The following is an 18,464-nucleotide window of genomic DNA, read 5'->3' on the forward strand; positions in this document are numbered from 1 at the left end:
GTTAACTTTAAGCAGACTTGCCCCTCATGGCCTGTGATTTTCTTGACATACGTTTGCTGTAATCAGGGGACTGTTTTATTTCCGTGCCTGCAGACGCGGAACTCTCAACTCTGCCCTCTGTTCTCTCCGCCCCCAACACTTCCCTCTGTGTAGGAATCTTCCTGCCATCCTGGACTGGGTGAAGACACAGAAGCCTGGAGCCCTGGGCGTCAACATCATCACATCTGACTTCGTGGACCTGGTGGACTTTGCCACGACCGTCATCGAGTTGAACGACCTCCTCCGGGAGGACGGGGCTTTGGCTAAATGCTGATTTGATTGCTTGTTTAACTTAATGTGGAAGTTGTTGATCCAGGGTAAAGTTTGGAAGGGTTTCCTGTTAGGATGGTCCCTGGGCAGTGATGGAGAAGTGAGTAAGAGGAGGAGGGTTTTTTTTTTTTCCTTCCTCACAGGGCCATTAGGATAAAATGACAGGGCTTTCAACTGCATTTTTTTCCCCAAGCGAGACTTTAAAAAAATTTAAGTCTGAGGGAAGAAAATTTATTTCATGTGGTTAAGATCAGAATCTCCCCAGTGGCTTATGGTGGTAAATGGAATATAGGAATAGGATATGCAAATGCCATTGGGGTATGGAGTGTCCCCTGATTGGTCCAGTTTCCCTATTGTTGTCTTTACCAAGATATTGTGCTTGAGCCAGTGAGGCTAGACCAGAAAGGCATTCCAGGTCAAAGGAATGACTCCTGGCAGGTGTGGGCTGCCCTCTGGGTTGGCTTTAACATCAAACCAGAGTTCTTAGGCGAGAGGAGGTCAAGCACTAGCTCTCTCTAGGATTCTTGAATGCCACCCCTTCTTCCCTGAGAACGTAAGTTATTTGTTACCAAGGTGTTTCAGCCACAAGCTGTTTGTGCAAAGCTTGTGCAGGCAACTGGTCACCTTTATTCTTCAGATCAACAGTATATACTGCCTTTAGAACTGGAAAAAGATTTCCTAATTTTAAAACATTGATTCCCTGCTATTTCATTAGGCCCTTACTTAAAAGTGAAAGGAACAATGACAGGAGATCTTTTGAGAGCTGGGCACACTAAGAGATAGACATGCATGTTTGTTGCTTTCCAGATTCCTTTGATTTAGTTCTGTAGCTTTCCCTAAAATGTAGCTGCCAGAGCAGCACCTGCGTCATTTTGGCATGGTCCTCTTTAGAGTGAGGTCTCCAAGCCAAATCTTGGAGTTACATTTCATTGTTTTCTGCCTAGGACCTAGGTGCATAGCGTGGGACACTACACTAAGGCATCCTGGCTGTGACACATGGAGGCAGACGCAGGGTGCGTGGGAAAGTGCAGTGGCGTTAAAGGAGGACGCTTCAAGTAGGATTGGAGCCGTTCTGTAACTCCTGGAAAACTAGACTACCTCGGGGACGTTTAGGATGACTTGTGGGTCATCAAGTGAGAAATCCCAGTGTTGGAACTTAGCCAGTTCTTGTCTGGCCTGTTGTACTTTCTGCAGGTTGTTTTGAGCCTACTACTCACTACTGAATGAGGGCTTTGAAACTCAAGAGGGGATTTTGTTTTTCTTTTTTTATTGAGAAGAAGTGCTTACCTACAAAGAGCCCTCTTGTGTTCTGATTGTTTATTTATTTGTTCATTTATTTATTCATAGAGTAAGAATCTGCAGTGCTTCTTATGTCAAGAGCGCTCCCACTGGAGCTTACCGAACTTGCCTCACCCAGGACCCATGCCGCCACGGTCCTCTGCCCTGGACGGGGCCTCGTATATCAGGGCTGTGAGTGACCTCTGACGCTGCTGTGGATGGCCTGGCTCTGTCCATCCTGCTGGGGGAGACAGTGCCTGTGTGTGGCTGTGCTCCAGCTCAGAGAAGCCACTACTAAGCCACGCAGTAGGACAGAAGACGCCATGGGTCAAGAAGAAAGAACTCTTGGTGCTTGAGGAGACCCTCGGGAAGAGAGTTGCAAAAGAAGGAGCCAGAAAGAAAACTGGGCATGAGGGTGGATGAGTCTCAGTGCTGCTCAGCACCCTCCAGGTATCTAGCAAGTGTCAGCTTCTGGATTCCTAAGGAGGAAATACAAACGTGGGATCTTAAATGGATGTGTGCATTTGTGAAGGTCGTTGGCCCCTTCTCCCAGGAGTTCCCCACTCCTGTCTTTTGATGCTCGTAGCTGGATTTTGCATGCTGCCTGCAGTAAGGGGCATCCTGGGTGAGCTACTAAAAGCTCATGCACATCCCTGGCGCTTGATCTTCCAGCCTGCACCTTCTGTACAATAGTTGAAGCCCTGACTTTTAGCTTCCACAGCTTCAGGAGGTCACACTACAGTTGCTTCTGGGAAAATCTTGCTCAAATCTCCCTTTTCTTGCATTTGAACCTCTCCCTAAAGAGCTTTGGGGATTAAGCATTATCTAATCCTATAGAGTTTTCTCTGGATAGGAGGAAGAACGCAAATGCCCTTCCTTTCTTAATTTCCCTTCAATTCGGGTAATAAACCCTAGCAACCAGCCCTGAAACCCCTGGCCTGTCCTCAGAGTTTACTTTTTTTGTTGTTCTGTTTGGGTTATGTTTCTATCCTACCAACTAGATTTATGCCCCTCTCTTGACCCTTTGTTACTTGGCAAAGAGATAAGGAGGCAAGAGGAGAATCATTCTGCTCTGTTTTATTTGAGCCTCAGCTTTGTCCAGGTGCTTGGTGCTATGAGGCCAGGTGTGTCGACAGGTATCTATACTGGATGCCAGTGAAACCAAGGGCTACAGACTGTTCAGTGAAATGTTTACTTGATTTTCTTGCTTAGTTTTTCAATATATAGTTGCACTTTGCTTGAATTATAATATTTAAGTGCACCTTAGTGTTTTCATGGTAAGAAAAAAAAAATCATCAAGCATGACACAGAAGCACAAAAAACCTCCAAGGTTGTGTGCATGGAGTTCTGCTCTGTGTGGTGAATGCAAGTAGTCACTCATTTGGGCTGCTTTTGGTTGCCGGCTTTGCTTGCATTTTAAAAATCTGCATAGGAGTTCTGGGAGACAGGAGGAGAATTATTTAGTTTTCCCTTGATAAATATCCTCAAATGGGTGAAATCTCCACCCCATGAAAAAGTTGCTTGACATACTGTAAAGATTGTGTGCATTCTACTCCTTGACCATGAGGCCAAACAGAACTCAGGCACGTGGGACAGCAAGAAAATACACCTTAGGTCAAGGACTCATTGCACACCTGCCAACAACAAAAATGGTGATGCAACCACATCATATGTTCTCACAAGTTCTGGGGACTTTCAGATCAAAATAAGGATCACACTTAGCTCAGAACTGACTGAGCCAAAGAGGACTTTAGTTTCACAAAATTTTGGGTCATTATTTATTTCAAAATATAACTGAGTTTTTCATGAACTCCCTGGACCATTTCTCACACAGTCACATGTCCATGTCTTGTGGCAAATGGGACCATTCACAGCGCTAAAAGTTCGAACTTTGAGCCAGTTGGAAGTACCATGTGGTGTCACAGGTACAGAAAATATTCTTAGGTCAAGATGAATTTGATGAAAGGGAATGACAAGCTACTGGAGATTAAATTTTATATTGATGACAGACCTAAAGGGGTCATGCCAAACAGTTTTTAATATCTGCTGTGTTAGACCTGATAGTAATTTAGTCATTTTCCTTAGTGCTGGATCCAGTTCCCTGATTCTTGAGAACAGTTAAGCCACAGTCCAAGCCCAGGATTTTATGTAAACCCAGAGAAAAGCACAAGATCTGAGCCCAGGTAGTGATAGGTCTTAAGAACGCTAATCCTTCTTTCAAAAACTTCACATTCACATTAAAAAATGTATGTTTCTGTCCAAGGAGCATTCTGGTTTTAATCGCAGCTTTGTGGTGTGTTGGGATCTTCTATCTTTGGTTTTCTGAATCTTTGCCATTAAAAAGTGCTCCCCAAAGAGACCTGATTGCAACCCACGTAGAGGGCTGAGCACAAAGCTAACAGTGGAGACACGGCAGAGACTGAGACTGAAGCAAAGTCACTCCAGTTTTCTGGGAAGCAAAAGTACTACACGAAAGCAGGCCACGTGTCGGATGTAGTTCATGCCACTTTGAAGTTTTTGCCGTGTTCTTTATTCTCTGACTTCTTAGGTTCTGGGGAACAGAGTGTGCTATCAAATGAGGCACAGCCATGAGGCTCCCCTACCTGAGTGGAGCTAGTGACCCTCTGGTCAATCTTCCTGCTCCTTCGTGTGTAATAAAGATACTGTCTGCTACCTGAGAGCTGAGTGTTGTGCAAACATCAGTGTGGATTAGCTCGCAAAATAGAAGGTTCCTAGTGTGTAGGTTAAATGCCTTATCCTCAGGGTGTGTACACTTGTGGACATTCTTCCTTCTGGGGCACGCATGAAGAATGCTACTTGGGCTCATTGAATGGCACCTCTACTGATCTGTATAATGAAATGTGGAGGCCTCAGAAACCTGCCATCAGGTGTGGTGGATCCTGACAGGTGGGCCTTCCCCAATACATGCTATGCAGCCTTGTAATGTGAAGAGGAAGTGAATAGGAATCAATGGAATCAAACATCCAAACTGCAAGGAAGTTGGTTGATCACAGTATAGAACATGATTGTCCTTGTATGTTGCACTAGGTTTCTAGTGCGTCTTTGTCCCATGCCCCCTGCTGCTTCCTGGTATTTGCCACCATAGCTATGTCACTCACATGCATTGCACTGGGACATACAGGAGTAAACTGATGGTGTAAGTGATGTAGCTGAAAACTACTCTTAATATGAACAACTCTCTAGTGCCCCCATGAGAGCCTCTATCTCCTTAGCCTTTGTATTCTCCAGCTTTCTACTAGTGTGGTGGCATTGTTGACACTGTATCTCTACATGAGCCCTAACCCAGAAGAATATACCACAAAATGATTTTAACTGATTTCCTTAAAATAGCACAGTCTCAGACACTAAAATTTTCTAATAAAACTCTATCCTTCAGTAGATAGAGTGTGCCCTATCTTCTCCAACGGAACTTGTTCGTAGGAATTTTCAAACTCAGCTAAATAGTTGGAAAAGCTATTTCCCTCTTCTCTCTGGGAATTCCATTCCACAGTCTGCTGAAGCAGCCCCATCAGGTCTAGAGGCATTTTCTATGACTTCCTTCTCATCTCCTGCACAGACCGCCACCTTCTCCTCTTGTCTCCTTGCTGTCGTCCATCATCTCCTGGTTACAGTTAATCACAGGACGCTGGCAAAATGGATGTGAGAGAAGTGGACATTCAGTGAGGTCCAACGCACTCGTATCACAGTGGCTGTTGCTCCTTACTCTCCTTTTTTATTGCATCTGCTACCCATCCCACTCAAATATTAGAACTATACTTGATTGGAGCACAAAACTTTGGGAACAATATTAAATTCAAATAGCACGGGCTTGCTCACAAGCTTTAAGCCCAGGAAGAAGCACAGCACTTTGAAAAGTCAAATACAGGCCTTTGGTAGCTTTGTACATTTGCAGTTAGTTTATTGCACTAATTATACTTCAGTCACGAATCTGTAGTATCAGTATGGTGAATCTTAGAACATATTCTAGAAATAGTGGTACCTTGCTGCTATTATGCTAAGTTATAGCCCAGTGTTAATAAATGTTAAATACAAATCGTGTATGCATTATTCGTACTGTGTATATGCCAACTGTAATACTTAACCTCACCGATCAGCGATTAGAAAATACAGAAACTGTCCCAGTGAATCAAGTCTTGGTGAATTCCGATGATATATGAACCTAATAAATGCTGTAATAGGTATTCTATTTTGTCTGATATTGCTTGTTTTACACTACAGTTGCATGTTGTTTGCAAAGTTAAATATTCAAATAATAAATTATACCAAAATTATGGTTAGGATTAAAATGTTGCATCTGTGCTGCTGGATACGCTGTATTTTGTGGCTTCATTATCTCATTCATACACATTTCACTTGGCTTTTTAGCTCCCTCCCCCAAGAAATAATGGTTCAAATATATTTCTCTGCTTTTCCCCTGTAACTTTGATTAAACTGCTCAATTTAACCTAGAACATTGTAATTCCAGAATACCTCATTTTAACTGTGAAAATTTTTACTAGGTATTATGACATGATATGTTTTCTTGTATTTGATTTGAACTATGTAGCCTAATAATAAATGTGAAACTTTATCAGGCACTTTTCCTTTGTTTGGATGAACATTTTATTATTAGCCCCACTTCTAATTTTTTTAAGGAGCTGTAGACTCAGCATCAATAAAACTTCTTGTTTTACAGTATTTTGTGAAAACGCACTCAGCCCTTTCTAGTGTATGCTGGGACTAACTCAACCTGTTGCAGTCCCTGAAGTCAGCAGTGTGTGAAGTATGTAGACAACCTTGACATTGTGCTTTCCCTGACTTCATCCTTAGTGGTTCAAATATTTCCATTATGCTTTGGCCAGGCCTACTGAGTGCCATGGCCTCATCTGACCACCATCTCGGGCCCACATGATTCTGAGGGATTGCTAAATGCACAGAAATAGAGTAATGCCCCGATGATGCATCCGAGTGTACAAAGAATAAATAAGGATTGGCCGGCAGTTTCTGTTGCAGTGAAGATTCCAATATTGTCTTTTTATCTAATTTTGTTATTTGAATATCAAAGATGGCTTCATTTCAGTGAATTCTTTTTTTCCCCATCCACAAAAATAATGTGTTGGTGTTAAAATCCTTTATATGGATTTAGCAGAAATCAAATGAATTCTAAGCAGTCATTCATTTCATGTTTTTGAACTTTGGAACAGAGAATTAAAAATAATTACATGTTCCAGTTACTGTAATAGTTTAAGAATATAGTCATAGTCAGAATTATCTGCCTGTATTTAGTTATTGTTTGGTAAATATGCTACATTGTCTTCTGTTTGGCTTTAATAAGTACCTCTTTCAGTTGCTTAAAGTTGTTTTTTATGTTTATATAATTTTTACTTTTTTCACATTCCAAAAAAATTTTTTTATTTGTTTTAAAAATTTATTTGCAAGACAAACAGAGAGATAATTAGATAGAAAGCTAATTCACTCCCCCAAATGCAAGCAACAGTGGGTGAGGGCTGGAGCTAAGAGCTTGGAAACACAATCATGGTCCCTGATGTGTAACAGGAACCCAAGTATTTGAGCCAGCATCAATGTCTCTGAAGAGTCTGCTTTGTAGGAAGCTACCATAGGAGCTGAGGCTGAGAATCCAACCCAGGCACTCTATTGTGGGAAATGGGCATCTTGGCTTCTAGGTGAAACACCTGCTCCATTCCACAAGAGGTTTATACATTCTTTAACACATAGCGTGGAGAGGGTTGGATCCAAGTATAACCAAAGCTGATATAACCTGCATGGACGTAGTTGCAAAGATACTGCTGACCTGCCTCAATTTCTGAGCATACACTTGGGTTGAGATGTTGCCTTCACAACAATGGAGCTCTTGCATTATGTATGAATCTTTCACGTCTATTCACAGATTAATTTATCATATTACAACTAAGGATAGGGGTTTCAGAGATGTACAGACCTGGGATTCTCTCCCAACTCTACAACATCCTGGTTGTGTGACCTTAGACAAATTAACGTCTCCACATACATAAAAGGTAGGGTTAATATTACTAAAGGGGTGACCAATTAAGCTGCTGCCTGCAACCTCAGCACCCCATATGAGTGCCTGTTTGAATCCCTGCTGCTCTGATTTAAATCCAACTCCCTGCTAATGCGCCTGAGAAAGTCAGATGGATGACACTGGGTGTTTAGACTGCATCTCTCTCTCTCTCTCTCTCTCTCTCTCTCTCTCTCGGAGAAGAGGTGGTCATGGGCAAAGAGAAGTACAGGATGCAAGGAAGACAAAGCGCTAGGGTTTGGACACTGGTGGTTCCCATGTGTAGAAGTTTCCTGAACTGAGACTTCCCTGTTGACTAAATTGGGGTCGATTGATTAATGATGCTAATGCTGTGTAAGGATGTGATCAGATGCCACCCCACATCATCTTGCACACCATGGTGGCATGACTCCCACTCTCTGAGCAATGCAATAACTCCCTGACTGGCTGCACACCAAAGTTTGTAACTCCAGCCACTGCTTCCGAGACATATGGTAAGACACAAAGAGTCAAAATCTTCAGCAATCAGATCCAGAAATATATATATAACATATACATAAATATAATATCTTAAAATATAAATTAATATAATTTGATATATAAATTATATAACTATATTAAATTATATAAATTATGCGATATGTGAATTCATATAAAATACAAATATTATATATAAATATATATAAACCTAAATTAAAATATAATATATTAAAATATAGATATTATGTATATATATTCAACAGGAAGTCTCAGTTTAGTAATGAAACCTCTATTCCTTGCTTATAGACCAAAAAGAAAAAGGCTTCAGTATCTAGTTACCATGTAATGCCATTCTGTTTTTTGTATTTGTTTATTTTGTAGAAACTGTCCTGGGTTTTCAGTGGTGATAGAACATTCCCTTTCAAAATCAGGCTTTTGTGCGGTCACGGTAGGAAGCTGTGAGAATGACCTAAGTTTATGATCTTTCCAAGTTGAGAATAAATGCAGTTCTCACCACACACATCTGCCTAGAACTTAGCTTGGCTGTGTTCCTTCTAAACATTCTTTACTAAGTAGATGTAAACTGCTCTTTGAGATAGAAAGTACCTCTCTCTTCATAACGCGACTTTCTCCAGGTTTCTTATAGAAGTCCACGCAGGCTTTCTCCACGCTGCCCCGTGGAGTCACCTGGTCCCCAAAGAAGGCTGTGCTGGGTGAACATGGAATGCAGGCCGCACATCGCATTTCTTCCACTTGAAAATGAATCCTTGTCTGTGAATCCCTGCGGTTAGCAAGCCTGAATGTCCTGGACTTTTGTTGTGGTTTTTTCCCAAAGGAATTCTTCTTAATCAGCTGTATGTTTCTTTGTTTACCCCACTGCAAGTCTGCGCGCCAGGCCCAAAGGAGGGTTATTATTTTTAAGACTTGAAACTTTTCATTCTGAGAGGGCGGGAGGTTACAAGAGGTACAGTGGCCAGAGCCCGAGTGCCCAAAACCTCACCCAAAGTGACCTGGACAAGTGCCAGTCCAACAAAAGCACTAGTCAGCCCAGGGTGTTTTCACAGCTGGACAGTGTTTGGGGATAGCATGGGTCGAAAGAGGGGACACAGAGGTGGCAGCCTCTGTCCGGTAGCATTATGCAATTGCAAGGAGCCTTGGGCAGGCAGGTGGCTTTAATCGAATGGGTCAAGTGTCTTTCTAAAGAATGAGATTTATCACTGAACACTATTCTTTGTTAAGCTGGGAGCTTGGCTGTTTTTTGGCCTGGAGCCTTTCCTGCCTTGACCCTCACTGGGTATTTGCTCAATTCAACCCAAGGGGGTTCTGATTCCAGGGCCTCCATGAACCATACAGGGATCTGGAAGAAGATATTAGCCTTTTGCCAAAGTTTCCCCCACCAACAGCCTTATGAGTTAGAGAGCTTAATTGCCACCCATCAGAGAGGCCAGTAAACTACTTCCTGAGGGCTGAACCACCCTCACACGATACACAAAAATCTTAGCAATAAGTACACTTTTTCTCGTAGAGAATCCATAACTTTCATAAGCTTCTCAAAGAAATCTATGATCAAAAAATGTGTACACCACTGTTTTCCAAGAGCCTGTGGAAATGAGTTATCATTTAAATGTTGTTAAACAAGAAAGAAGTGTAATTAGGCTAAGGTTAGAGTCTTGACCCTTCCTATTTACCAAAAAAAAAAAAAAAAAAAGACTAAGACTCATGTGGATTTGTTTCGGCTAAGTGCTGTCTCTCAAGAAATAAGGTCAGATTAAGGTCAGATGAAAGAAGATAGCAACATAGTAGGGGCTGGCGCTATGACCTAGCGGGTAAAGCTGCTTCCTGCAACACCAGCATCCCATATGGGCACCAGTTCGAGTCCCAGAAGCTCCACTTCTCATCCAGCTCCCTGCTAATGTGCCTGGGAAATCAGCAGAAGATGGCCCAAGTCCTTGGGCCTCTATACCCATGTGGGAGACCCAGAAGAAACTCGTGGCTCCTGGCTTCAGACTGGCACAGCTCCAGCCATTGCAGCCATTTGGGGAGTGAACCAGCAGATGGAAGATATCTTTCTCTCTCTCTCCTTCTCTTTGTAAACTCTCCCTTTTAAATAAATAAATAAGGAAGGAAGGAAGGAAGGAAGGAAGGAAGGAAGGAAGGAAGGAAGAGAAAGTGAGCAAGACTAAAATGTGTAGGTCCAAAAGTTCCCAAGGCTGCTTGGGATCAAGCGAGAGAGTATGGTCAGGGACCAGAGGAAGCAGGCACTCTGGGAGAGAAGGGATGGCAGGTGAGTTATGCACAGATCTGGGTACCGCAATTCAGAGGGAAATGGGTAAACTGGGAAGGATCCAGAAATCCTGCTACATGGGACACTGCGTGGGTTGGAACAGGAAAAATGGAGAGAAAGTTTACAGCAATGTCTTCAAATATGTTCAACTCGTTACACAACTAACATTTTAGAATGCCGTGCCTTTATATGTGGCAGAGATCAAGGAAAAGCTGGGCGAAGGACTAAGAGTACAGGAGAGCAAACCGAAAGAGAACTGCCTGCTCAAGGCAGAGCTGGGTCCACAATCCCGGCTCTGAGAGCCTCCCAGCACTGTTTCTATTTCCCGCTGTTTTCCATTGCCTCCTGAGCGGAGGCGGGGGCAGTGAACTGGAACCAATGAGTTGTCCTTTCAAGAATGCATGGCTGTGCAGTGAGACACTGGCCGAGGCGGGCCGAGGATTTCTGAGGGAGGGTGTATTAGTCCCCTACCACTACTGTACCAAACCACCATAGAGGAGGTTGCTTACCGTGCTCACAATAGCACTGGCCTGGAGTCAGAAGTCTAAAATGGGTTATCGGCCGGCGCCCCGGCTCACTAGGCTAATCCTCCGCCTTGCGGCGCCGGCACACCGGGTTCTAGTCCCGGTCGGGGCACCGATCCTGTCCCGGTTGCCCCTCTTCCAGGCCAGCTCTCTGCGTGGCCAGGGAGTGCAGTGGAGGATGGCCCAAGTCCTTGGGCCCTGCACCCCATGGGAGACCAGGAGAAGCACCTGGCTCCTGCCGTCGGATCAGCGCGGTGCGCCGGCCGCAGCGCGCTACCGCGGCGGCCATTGGAGGGTGAACCAACGGCAAAAGGAAGACCTTTCTCTCTGTCTCTCTCTCTCACTATCCACTCTGCCTGTCAAAAATAAAAATAAATAAATAAATAAATAAATAAAATAAAATAAAATGGGTTATCGGGTAATTTTCTTTGTGGAGGCCCTAAAGGAGAATCCATTTCCAGCTTCTAGAAGCTTCTTGAGTCACGCCCCCTTCCTCCATCTTTCATGTCAGCAGCACAGCACCTTCCATCTGTGACTCTACTTCCATCCTCAAATCTCTGATTCTGACGTCTGCTGAGGACTCTGCTTACGCTGGGCCTGCCTGGATAATCCAACATAGTCTCCTGTCTCAAGGCTCCTAACTCGAATGGGGACCAGCAAGGTCCCTTTCACCACATAAAGTAATATATCCACAGGGTCTGATGATAGAGATGGCCATCCTTTGGGCCTGTTAGTCATCCTTACACAGAATATATCAGGAGTGTTTACCGATGCACTGGTTTCAGAGCAGATCTGGGTTCAAATCCTGACTTCAGCACCCACAAGGTACACGATCATTATCCTCATTGAGCCTTTGTTCCTTTATTCATAAACTAGAAATACAATCCCAAGTTGTCACAAGGATTTTCATTCATGGATATGAAGTGTGTAACACACAGTACACCCAGGAAGTGCAGCCCTATTAATTCAAAGAACTGCCAGATGAGGAGTCTCAGCAGCAAAGAACTCAGTGGAAGAGACCCTACTACCAAAGGAGAGAGTTGATCAAGTGACCTCCAAATTCCCTTCTGAGACAGCTGAACATGGGAGTAACATTTTCCTCCATGTTATTAGCAGGACCTCTTACCATCTTGATGGAGCCAATCACAAGGTAATCACTTTTCTGGATAATCAACAATTGTCAGGCTCTGCCCTTTGCCCTCTACAGCCCTGGTATCTGATTTGTCTGCTGAGATTTGATCAGGGCTAAGAGCCTGGCCTGGTGTGCCATGATTGGCTGCACCAGGCAGCTGAGACCAGTGCACACTCCCTCCTTCACATCTGTCAACATACCTGGCTGCGAACAAGTTGCTGCCTGTGACCACTGGCTGCAGCGGCCAGAGAGCAGGAAAGAGATAGAAGGGAACATCTCATTTTCATGCTTGGGGAAAAGCCGGAGCCTGTGTGGTTGCTTCCTCCCCACATCCGAAACTCTTCAGAGAGGATTGGAAGAACTGTGGACCATCCCTGTTGAATCAGGAAGGAAAGAAGGAAGAATCTGAAATACAAAGCAGCAACCAAGGTAAGAGATCAGTCCGGCCACTGGACTTTCTCTCCAGATGGCAAACAAGCTCCTTGGCTAGCCCTGTAACTACAGTGTCTCTGCCGACCATCTCCTTCAGCAGATGTGGTAGATGGGCGTTGGGGCGGGTGTTGGCAGAATTCAATCCTCTGACCATCAGCGAGTTCTGGAAACTAGGTTGAATTTTCCTTCCTTGTCCTTGCTCCTCTAAAAATTGCTGTTGTTGCTCTTCTCTGTATTTTGAAAATCCTGTAGGTTTATTCTCTTTCATGGTTTGAAAGCATACATGTGGCTCATTGGAATTTTTCCACTTTGGGTAGCTCTATAAACATGTCTTCATTCTAGAATTTTGCTTGCATGAGCTCTTCTTGCTTTCAAGATATACCAGAGAGGACAGTGTACAGACAAGTCTGAGAAACACGCTGTCTATTCAGACACTGTCAATCTCAAATAATGGGATTTCCCAGGCAGCCATTGCTCTGCTTGCTTTGGTACCGAAGGAGTTAAAAGTCCTGGAATTACTGGAGCAGAATCAAGCCTATTTACCCAGGCTTATCAGACCCGGCAGCCAGGTCAATCATTTACCAAGGCAGGGCTCTTTCCTACCTTTGACAGAGGACCACCAGCTGATCCCCTCCACAGAATACACATGGCAACATCGAAAAGAAAAGCACCGTTCTCTGAGGCTTTACCCCACATTCTCCTCTGATCAAGTTAGTTTGTATCCTAACCCAAGGAGTAAATCCCACAAGGTCCCTCCCAGTTCAGCAAGACTCATGCACAAACTTGAGACTTCATATCACCATAGGATAAAACGTTGTGGCTTTGGAGAGCACTTTGCCTGTCAGTGGAGGTCTATATGGAAGAAAGTGGTCTAAGGATCAAGTTATTAAGGGATTCTGATGGAGAATAAGGCTATGGAGTAATTATCAAAAAAGTGAAGTCTTTCCCTTTAGGCCTACACATTTTGTAAATATGTTATTTGAACCAAACATGGCCCCCTCTTCTTTAGGTCTGAAGGTAACTTCTTTAATTGCAGAAACATTGTCGTATTATCATCATGTATACCTGCCAAGCCTGTGCTATAGCTCTTGGATCTTATAGTTATTAGTGATAGGGAGGTCCTTTTTTCCTGAACTCCCTTGGGGTAAAGGATTGAATCACATATTAGACAAGGTAATGTTTGCCACTAGTTGTTGTCAATCATTTATGGAACTTAAGTGAATCCCTTCAGGTAAGGTCTCTGGCTGGAATTTTTAGTGGCTGAGGTAGTTAACCAGATGCAGGAGCTGAGGTCACTGCAGACACATTGCAACTTGTGTGGTTTGGGACAAGTCTGTGGCAACCTTGCAGGAATGTTATGGGCAATTACGAAATGCCGTGCAGATATGAAGTCCTGCAGAATATTAGCTGTGTGTCTGGCTGGAAACTGGGATATGCTGTACATCATGCAAGTGCTGGAGGTGGTTTTGAAGCATTCAAGGCATAGGCCCAATTTACTTACTATGCTTTAGGCTGCCTTAGGGACTCGCACACACAACTGAACTCGCCTTCCTGTGCAGCCTGGCTCAAAGCCAAAACCACAAAGGAAAACCCTACGGTTCTATCCAGCTCTTCTTTCCATTTCCTATACATTGTAAATTAGATAGGAAGAGACTATCCCTGAGATGGACTTGATTAAATGGGCATTGTTATTCTCTTTAAATGCTAGAAAGTTAGAATACAGACATTAATTAATTTGCCCCGATTCATGCAGTTACTCAAAGGCTGACCCCTGGTTCTATTCATTTCTGCCTTGTTGCCAACCCATTGCTTCGTGAGGCAATGGAGTTGAGCACATGGAGAAGCTAAAGGTCAATGGGATAAGGAAGTCTCACTAAGAGTTAGAAGTTCTCCACTGGCCTCTGGATATGCCAGGTCTAAGGCCAGGTGAGTGCCACTGTCACCAAAAGACCACCATTTGACTGGAGTGGACCTGATTCTAGGGGACTTAAAAGCACAAACTGGCAGGAAGTAAAGGGACGTGTTTGTAGTGGTGACTATCTCTGGACTCGTGTCAGTCCTGGATATTTCCCAGTAAACCCAGTGAATTCTCAAGCTAGATCCTAGGTCCTGTGTTTTCTCTAGACTCAAATCATGAGCCCCAACTAAAATACTGCACCTGAACCGGATCTAGAGAAAGAATGGACTCCATCCCTCCCTCCCCTGAGAACTCAAGAATTTCGTTATTAGATGTCCACTCATCCATATCCCAGTTGGGCGAAAGAAGGCTTAAAGCAAGAGGAACCAACAGCAGTCCATCATTTCAAGGCTCCCAGCTATTACAATTCAAAGAGACCCAGATTGGCTTGGAATCCAAACAGCTTGTTGGTGTCATTTAAGCTGTAAATGAGTAATCTACAGCAGCAGCAAGTCTACTCTCCCCCTTCTTCCCAGGTTCACTTCTTTCAAATGCATCCTAAAATGTCCATGGATTGTCTGACAGAACTTCCAAACAGCCACAATGCCTGAGTCTTTACATAATCAAGATTAAGAAACACCACTGTGACGGGTGGTTGGCTAAACACCCATGAGGGCTTTCCTTTTTTTATGGACTTGCCTCATGCATACTTCAAGAGTGTGAGGCATTGCAAACAGGGACTGCATCACCATGTCCACCAGGCCCCATCCAGGCAGGGGACCCCATTTGAACTGTACGCACAGCCTATCATCTGTGTTAAGACGCTGAGAGAAAAACAAAGTTGACTCTAAAACACAAGGGCTCCTACCAACATTTCACCTTTATCCAGTGCCTGTTATGCCCAACAAATCAGCTGCTGACTTTTTGTCTGCACGTTTTACATGTATTTCCGAGACAACTTGGCAGGAATGACGGAGCTAGTAAGATCGGGTGGAGTTTAGCAGGAGTCTACCTGATCCTAAAGCCCATCTCCCTATACTCACTCCACAGTGCCTACATTGCTTGCACTGTACAAAAGGAAGGGAAGTCCTTTCCAAATTGTTGCTTGAATTCTCAAAGTACATATTTATTCTCCCTTCCTTCCCCCAAGAGATGTTATTGACTCTGTATAGCCATAAAATTCAGTATCACAGTGATTTACCTGCCCTGTGGGAAAGTAACACAGCACACACACACAGACACACACACGCACATGTGTATACTATAAACACACACATTGCCCCTGAGTCAGCATTTTGATCCCTTTCTGAAGCTGTGGGAGAAAATTGGTCTTATTACCTTGTTCACAAACATTGGTTTCTTTGGTTCATTGATTTTAACATAATGCAAAATAAAATTTTTCCATTATTATAATAAGATTTTTGAAAGTTGATTGCTGCCATGAAATGTCAGTCTTTGAGAAAGCTAAATTTTTGAAAACTTTCCAGGATGTCAATGGTTTTATTTAATCTTCATCATAACACTGTAAGTTGAGTACCATTTTCAGGTGGTACCGTGTCAGATAAGGAACCTGAGGCTCATTACAAGTGGGCCTCCCTCTCAAACCTCAGGCAGCTAATGAGTTCTGTAAATATTGAGCACTAAATGCTTTGATCTTCTTTTCTCATATACAAACAGTTCTCTGAATTTCTTTTTTTATAAAGATTCATTTTATTCATTTGAAAGACAGAGTCAGAGAAAGAGAGAGAGAAAGAGATCATCCATCCCCACTGGTTCACTGCTCACATGGCCACAAGGACCAGGACTGGGCCAAATAAAGGACCCCCAAACTCCGTTTGGGTCTCCCCCATGGGTACCAGGGCCATGTTTCTTTGTTTTTCTAGGTATATAATCAGGTACCTGGATTGGAAGTGGAACAGATAGGACTCAAACCAGCATTCATATGAGATGCCAGCATCATTGGCAGCAGCTTAACCTGCTGTGCCACAACACCAGTTACAGTTCTCTGAATTCTTCATGCTAAGAATGGAGTCTAGAAATGGTTTGTAGGAAATAAAAATGCCAAAAATTGATGACACAGTCTGTTCGTAAGCCACATAGTCCCACTCCAGCATCAACTGCTTTGCTTTTGGCGGGAAGTCTATCAGGTTAGAATGGAAATACCATTATTATAACTAGATTTTCACAGTGTAATAAAAACAAAGATGCTAATGGCTACTGAATAAGAGCTGCCTTAAAGGCAAAACTCTTTCAAGCTCGTGTATCCAAAAGCAAAGTAAGGTTTCAATGGAGTTCTTGCTAGGAAACATGGAAGAAATCACTGCACTTTAACCTGTTGTGTGCTTAGGAGAAAATATACCTGGGTAGTAGCTAGAGCCCCAGGTGTCTTTTGATATACACAAGTCCTCTTTTGGTAAGCATTGTAATGACCAGATGGATGTCGCATGGCCTTATGGTTGCCAAATGGTAGAAAATCTAAGGAAGTCTTTCCATAAAGTGAGAATTCATTACGAGCATAATTGCAAACACTGTAGAAACTAGCAGTTGTCACAGCAGGAATTTTTGTGTCTTATGAACTCTATTCTAGTCCAAGGATGATCAGAGGGGTCAAGGAGTTCTGCATTGGCTGTGTATCTGGAGATCAAGGGTTTTCTTATTCCTAATGCTTCACTGGGGATTGCCCCAGCCAGATGCTTTAATCTCCACCCATGTGACAGTCTTGTTATGCATGTCCTTGTTTTGAGGTTAATGTGTATTGCTCTGTAACTTTGTCCCCATTTCTGTGACCTTGGAAGTTCTGAGGATCTTGATGCAGGAGAACCCATAAGTTTCGGGCAATCAGTAAACACATAATATGACTTCTAGCCTTGCCCCATACCAACTTGAGAATTGTTCTCCTCTTCTCTACAGTTTCAAGGTCAAGTTTCCCATGGGAGCAGTGAAGGAACTCAAGGTCACAAAAAGTTGGCTATTTACTGTGCTTTGGAGGGCTTCCCAGAACATAAAATGAAAATGAGACTGTTTTCACATAAAACTTCTGTGTTTGGGGGATAGGATTCAAACAATTTGAATTTGTAGTTTCACTGTGCACCGAGGTAACCCTCACAAAATCCTTCTTCTTTTTTTTTTTTTTCTAAAGCCAAAACAATATCAAAAATAACTTCCTGCAAAGAACTCAGCAGAATTCTTTCTCGTCATCATTGGGCTGGTGTACTCAAGGGTTCATTTCTTAAGATAAGTCTTATACAGTGCGGTTGGCTGGAGCTCATGTGTATTTCTGTGGAATGATGGCTTTCATCCATAGGGTCTATTTTGTGATGATCTCATTAGGTTTCACAATGTAAGCAGCTGAAAGTTTCTGGTTAGTATGTAAGCAGACTGTAGGAGAAGAGAAACCCCAGGCACCAACCAGAAGATGTTCCAGTGAATGACAGACACCAGGCTGATTCTACCCATTCCAAGATGTGCCAGTTTGAAATATAGTCATTCTACAAAAGTTAGCTCTGTTTCCTAGATAGGAACCCTGAATGCAGGCAGGAACCAAGAACAGGACTTCCCAGAACCTGACAATTCTCTGCCAAACTTCATCTTGTTTTGCTTCTCTAGGCAAAATGGGAATTCCTCATTTTTCATATGAAGTTTCATTGTAGGATACAGTTGTGTTCATAACTTGCAATCTTACAGAACACAAAACGGTCCACCAGATGCATCCTTCATTTTGACACCACCAATGTCTTTCTCTGCAGGTTTGTGCCAATTTTTCTTTAATCATCTATAGCCTCATGGCAAATAACCACAAACTTTTATTGTTGGGTTATCCTCAACTCAGCAACACATCTCCTCTCCCAGAAGCATGTCAGACACCATTTTTGAAACACAATTTTAAAATCTTGCCACTCATCAGAGATGAGAAGGTTTTGAAACCTACCAAGTGAGCCAACCCTCAGCCTCCTTAGAATCCTTTATGTATACACTTTTTAATCACTTGCTCAGGACCCCGAAGAGCATGCATTCTCAGTAAATAGTTGTTGGTGATAATAAACTGGTAACATCTATGAATTTAGTAGGGAGTAATTTTTTAAAAATACTTT

General features: G+C 43.1%; 2 protein-coding genes across 4 annotated transcripts in view; both read left to right on the forward strand.

The window, feature by feature from the left end:
• The window catches only part of PLCXD2 (phosphatidylinositol specific phospholipase C X domain containing 2), a 63,246-nt gene extending 57,100 nt beyond the window's left edge, over window positions 1–6,146 (forward strand). Inside the window, exon 4 of the mRNA XM_062207899.1 lies at window positions 154–6,146. Coding sequence (XP_062063883.1) covers window positions 154–313 — 160 coding nt within the window. The 3' untranslated portion in view covers window positions 314–6,146. The remainder of the gene's footprint in view (window positions 1–153) is intronic.
• Window positions 6,147–12,275: 6,129 nt separating this feature from the next.
• Window positions 12,276–18,464, forward strand: part of PHLDB2 (pleckstrin homology like domain family B member 2) — a 237,559-nt gene continuing 231,370 nt past the window's right edge. For 2 of the 3 annotated variants that reach the window (XM_062207912.1, XM_062207919.1), the window contains exon 1: window positions 12,277–12,473. The gene's annotated coding sequence lies outside the window, so the exon portion shown is untranslated. Of the gene's footprint in view, window positions 12,474–18,464 lie in introns of all 3 variants that reach the window. The other variant, XM_062207977.1, reaches the window with a different exon arrangement.

The sequence above is a fragment of the Lepus europaeus genome, chromosome 2, assembly GCF_033115175.1.
Source record: "Lepus europaeus isolate LE1 chromosome 2, mLepTim1.pri, whole genome shotgun sequence".
NCBI classification, from domain to species: domain Eukaryota; kingdom Metazoa; phylum Chordata; class Mammalia; order Lagomorpha; family Leporidae; genus Lepus; species Lepus europaeus.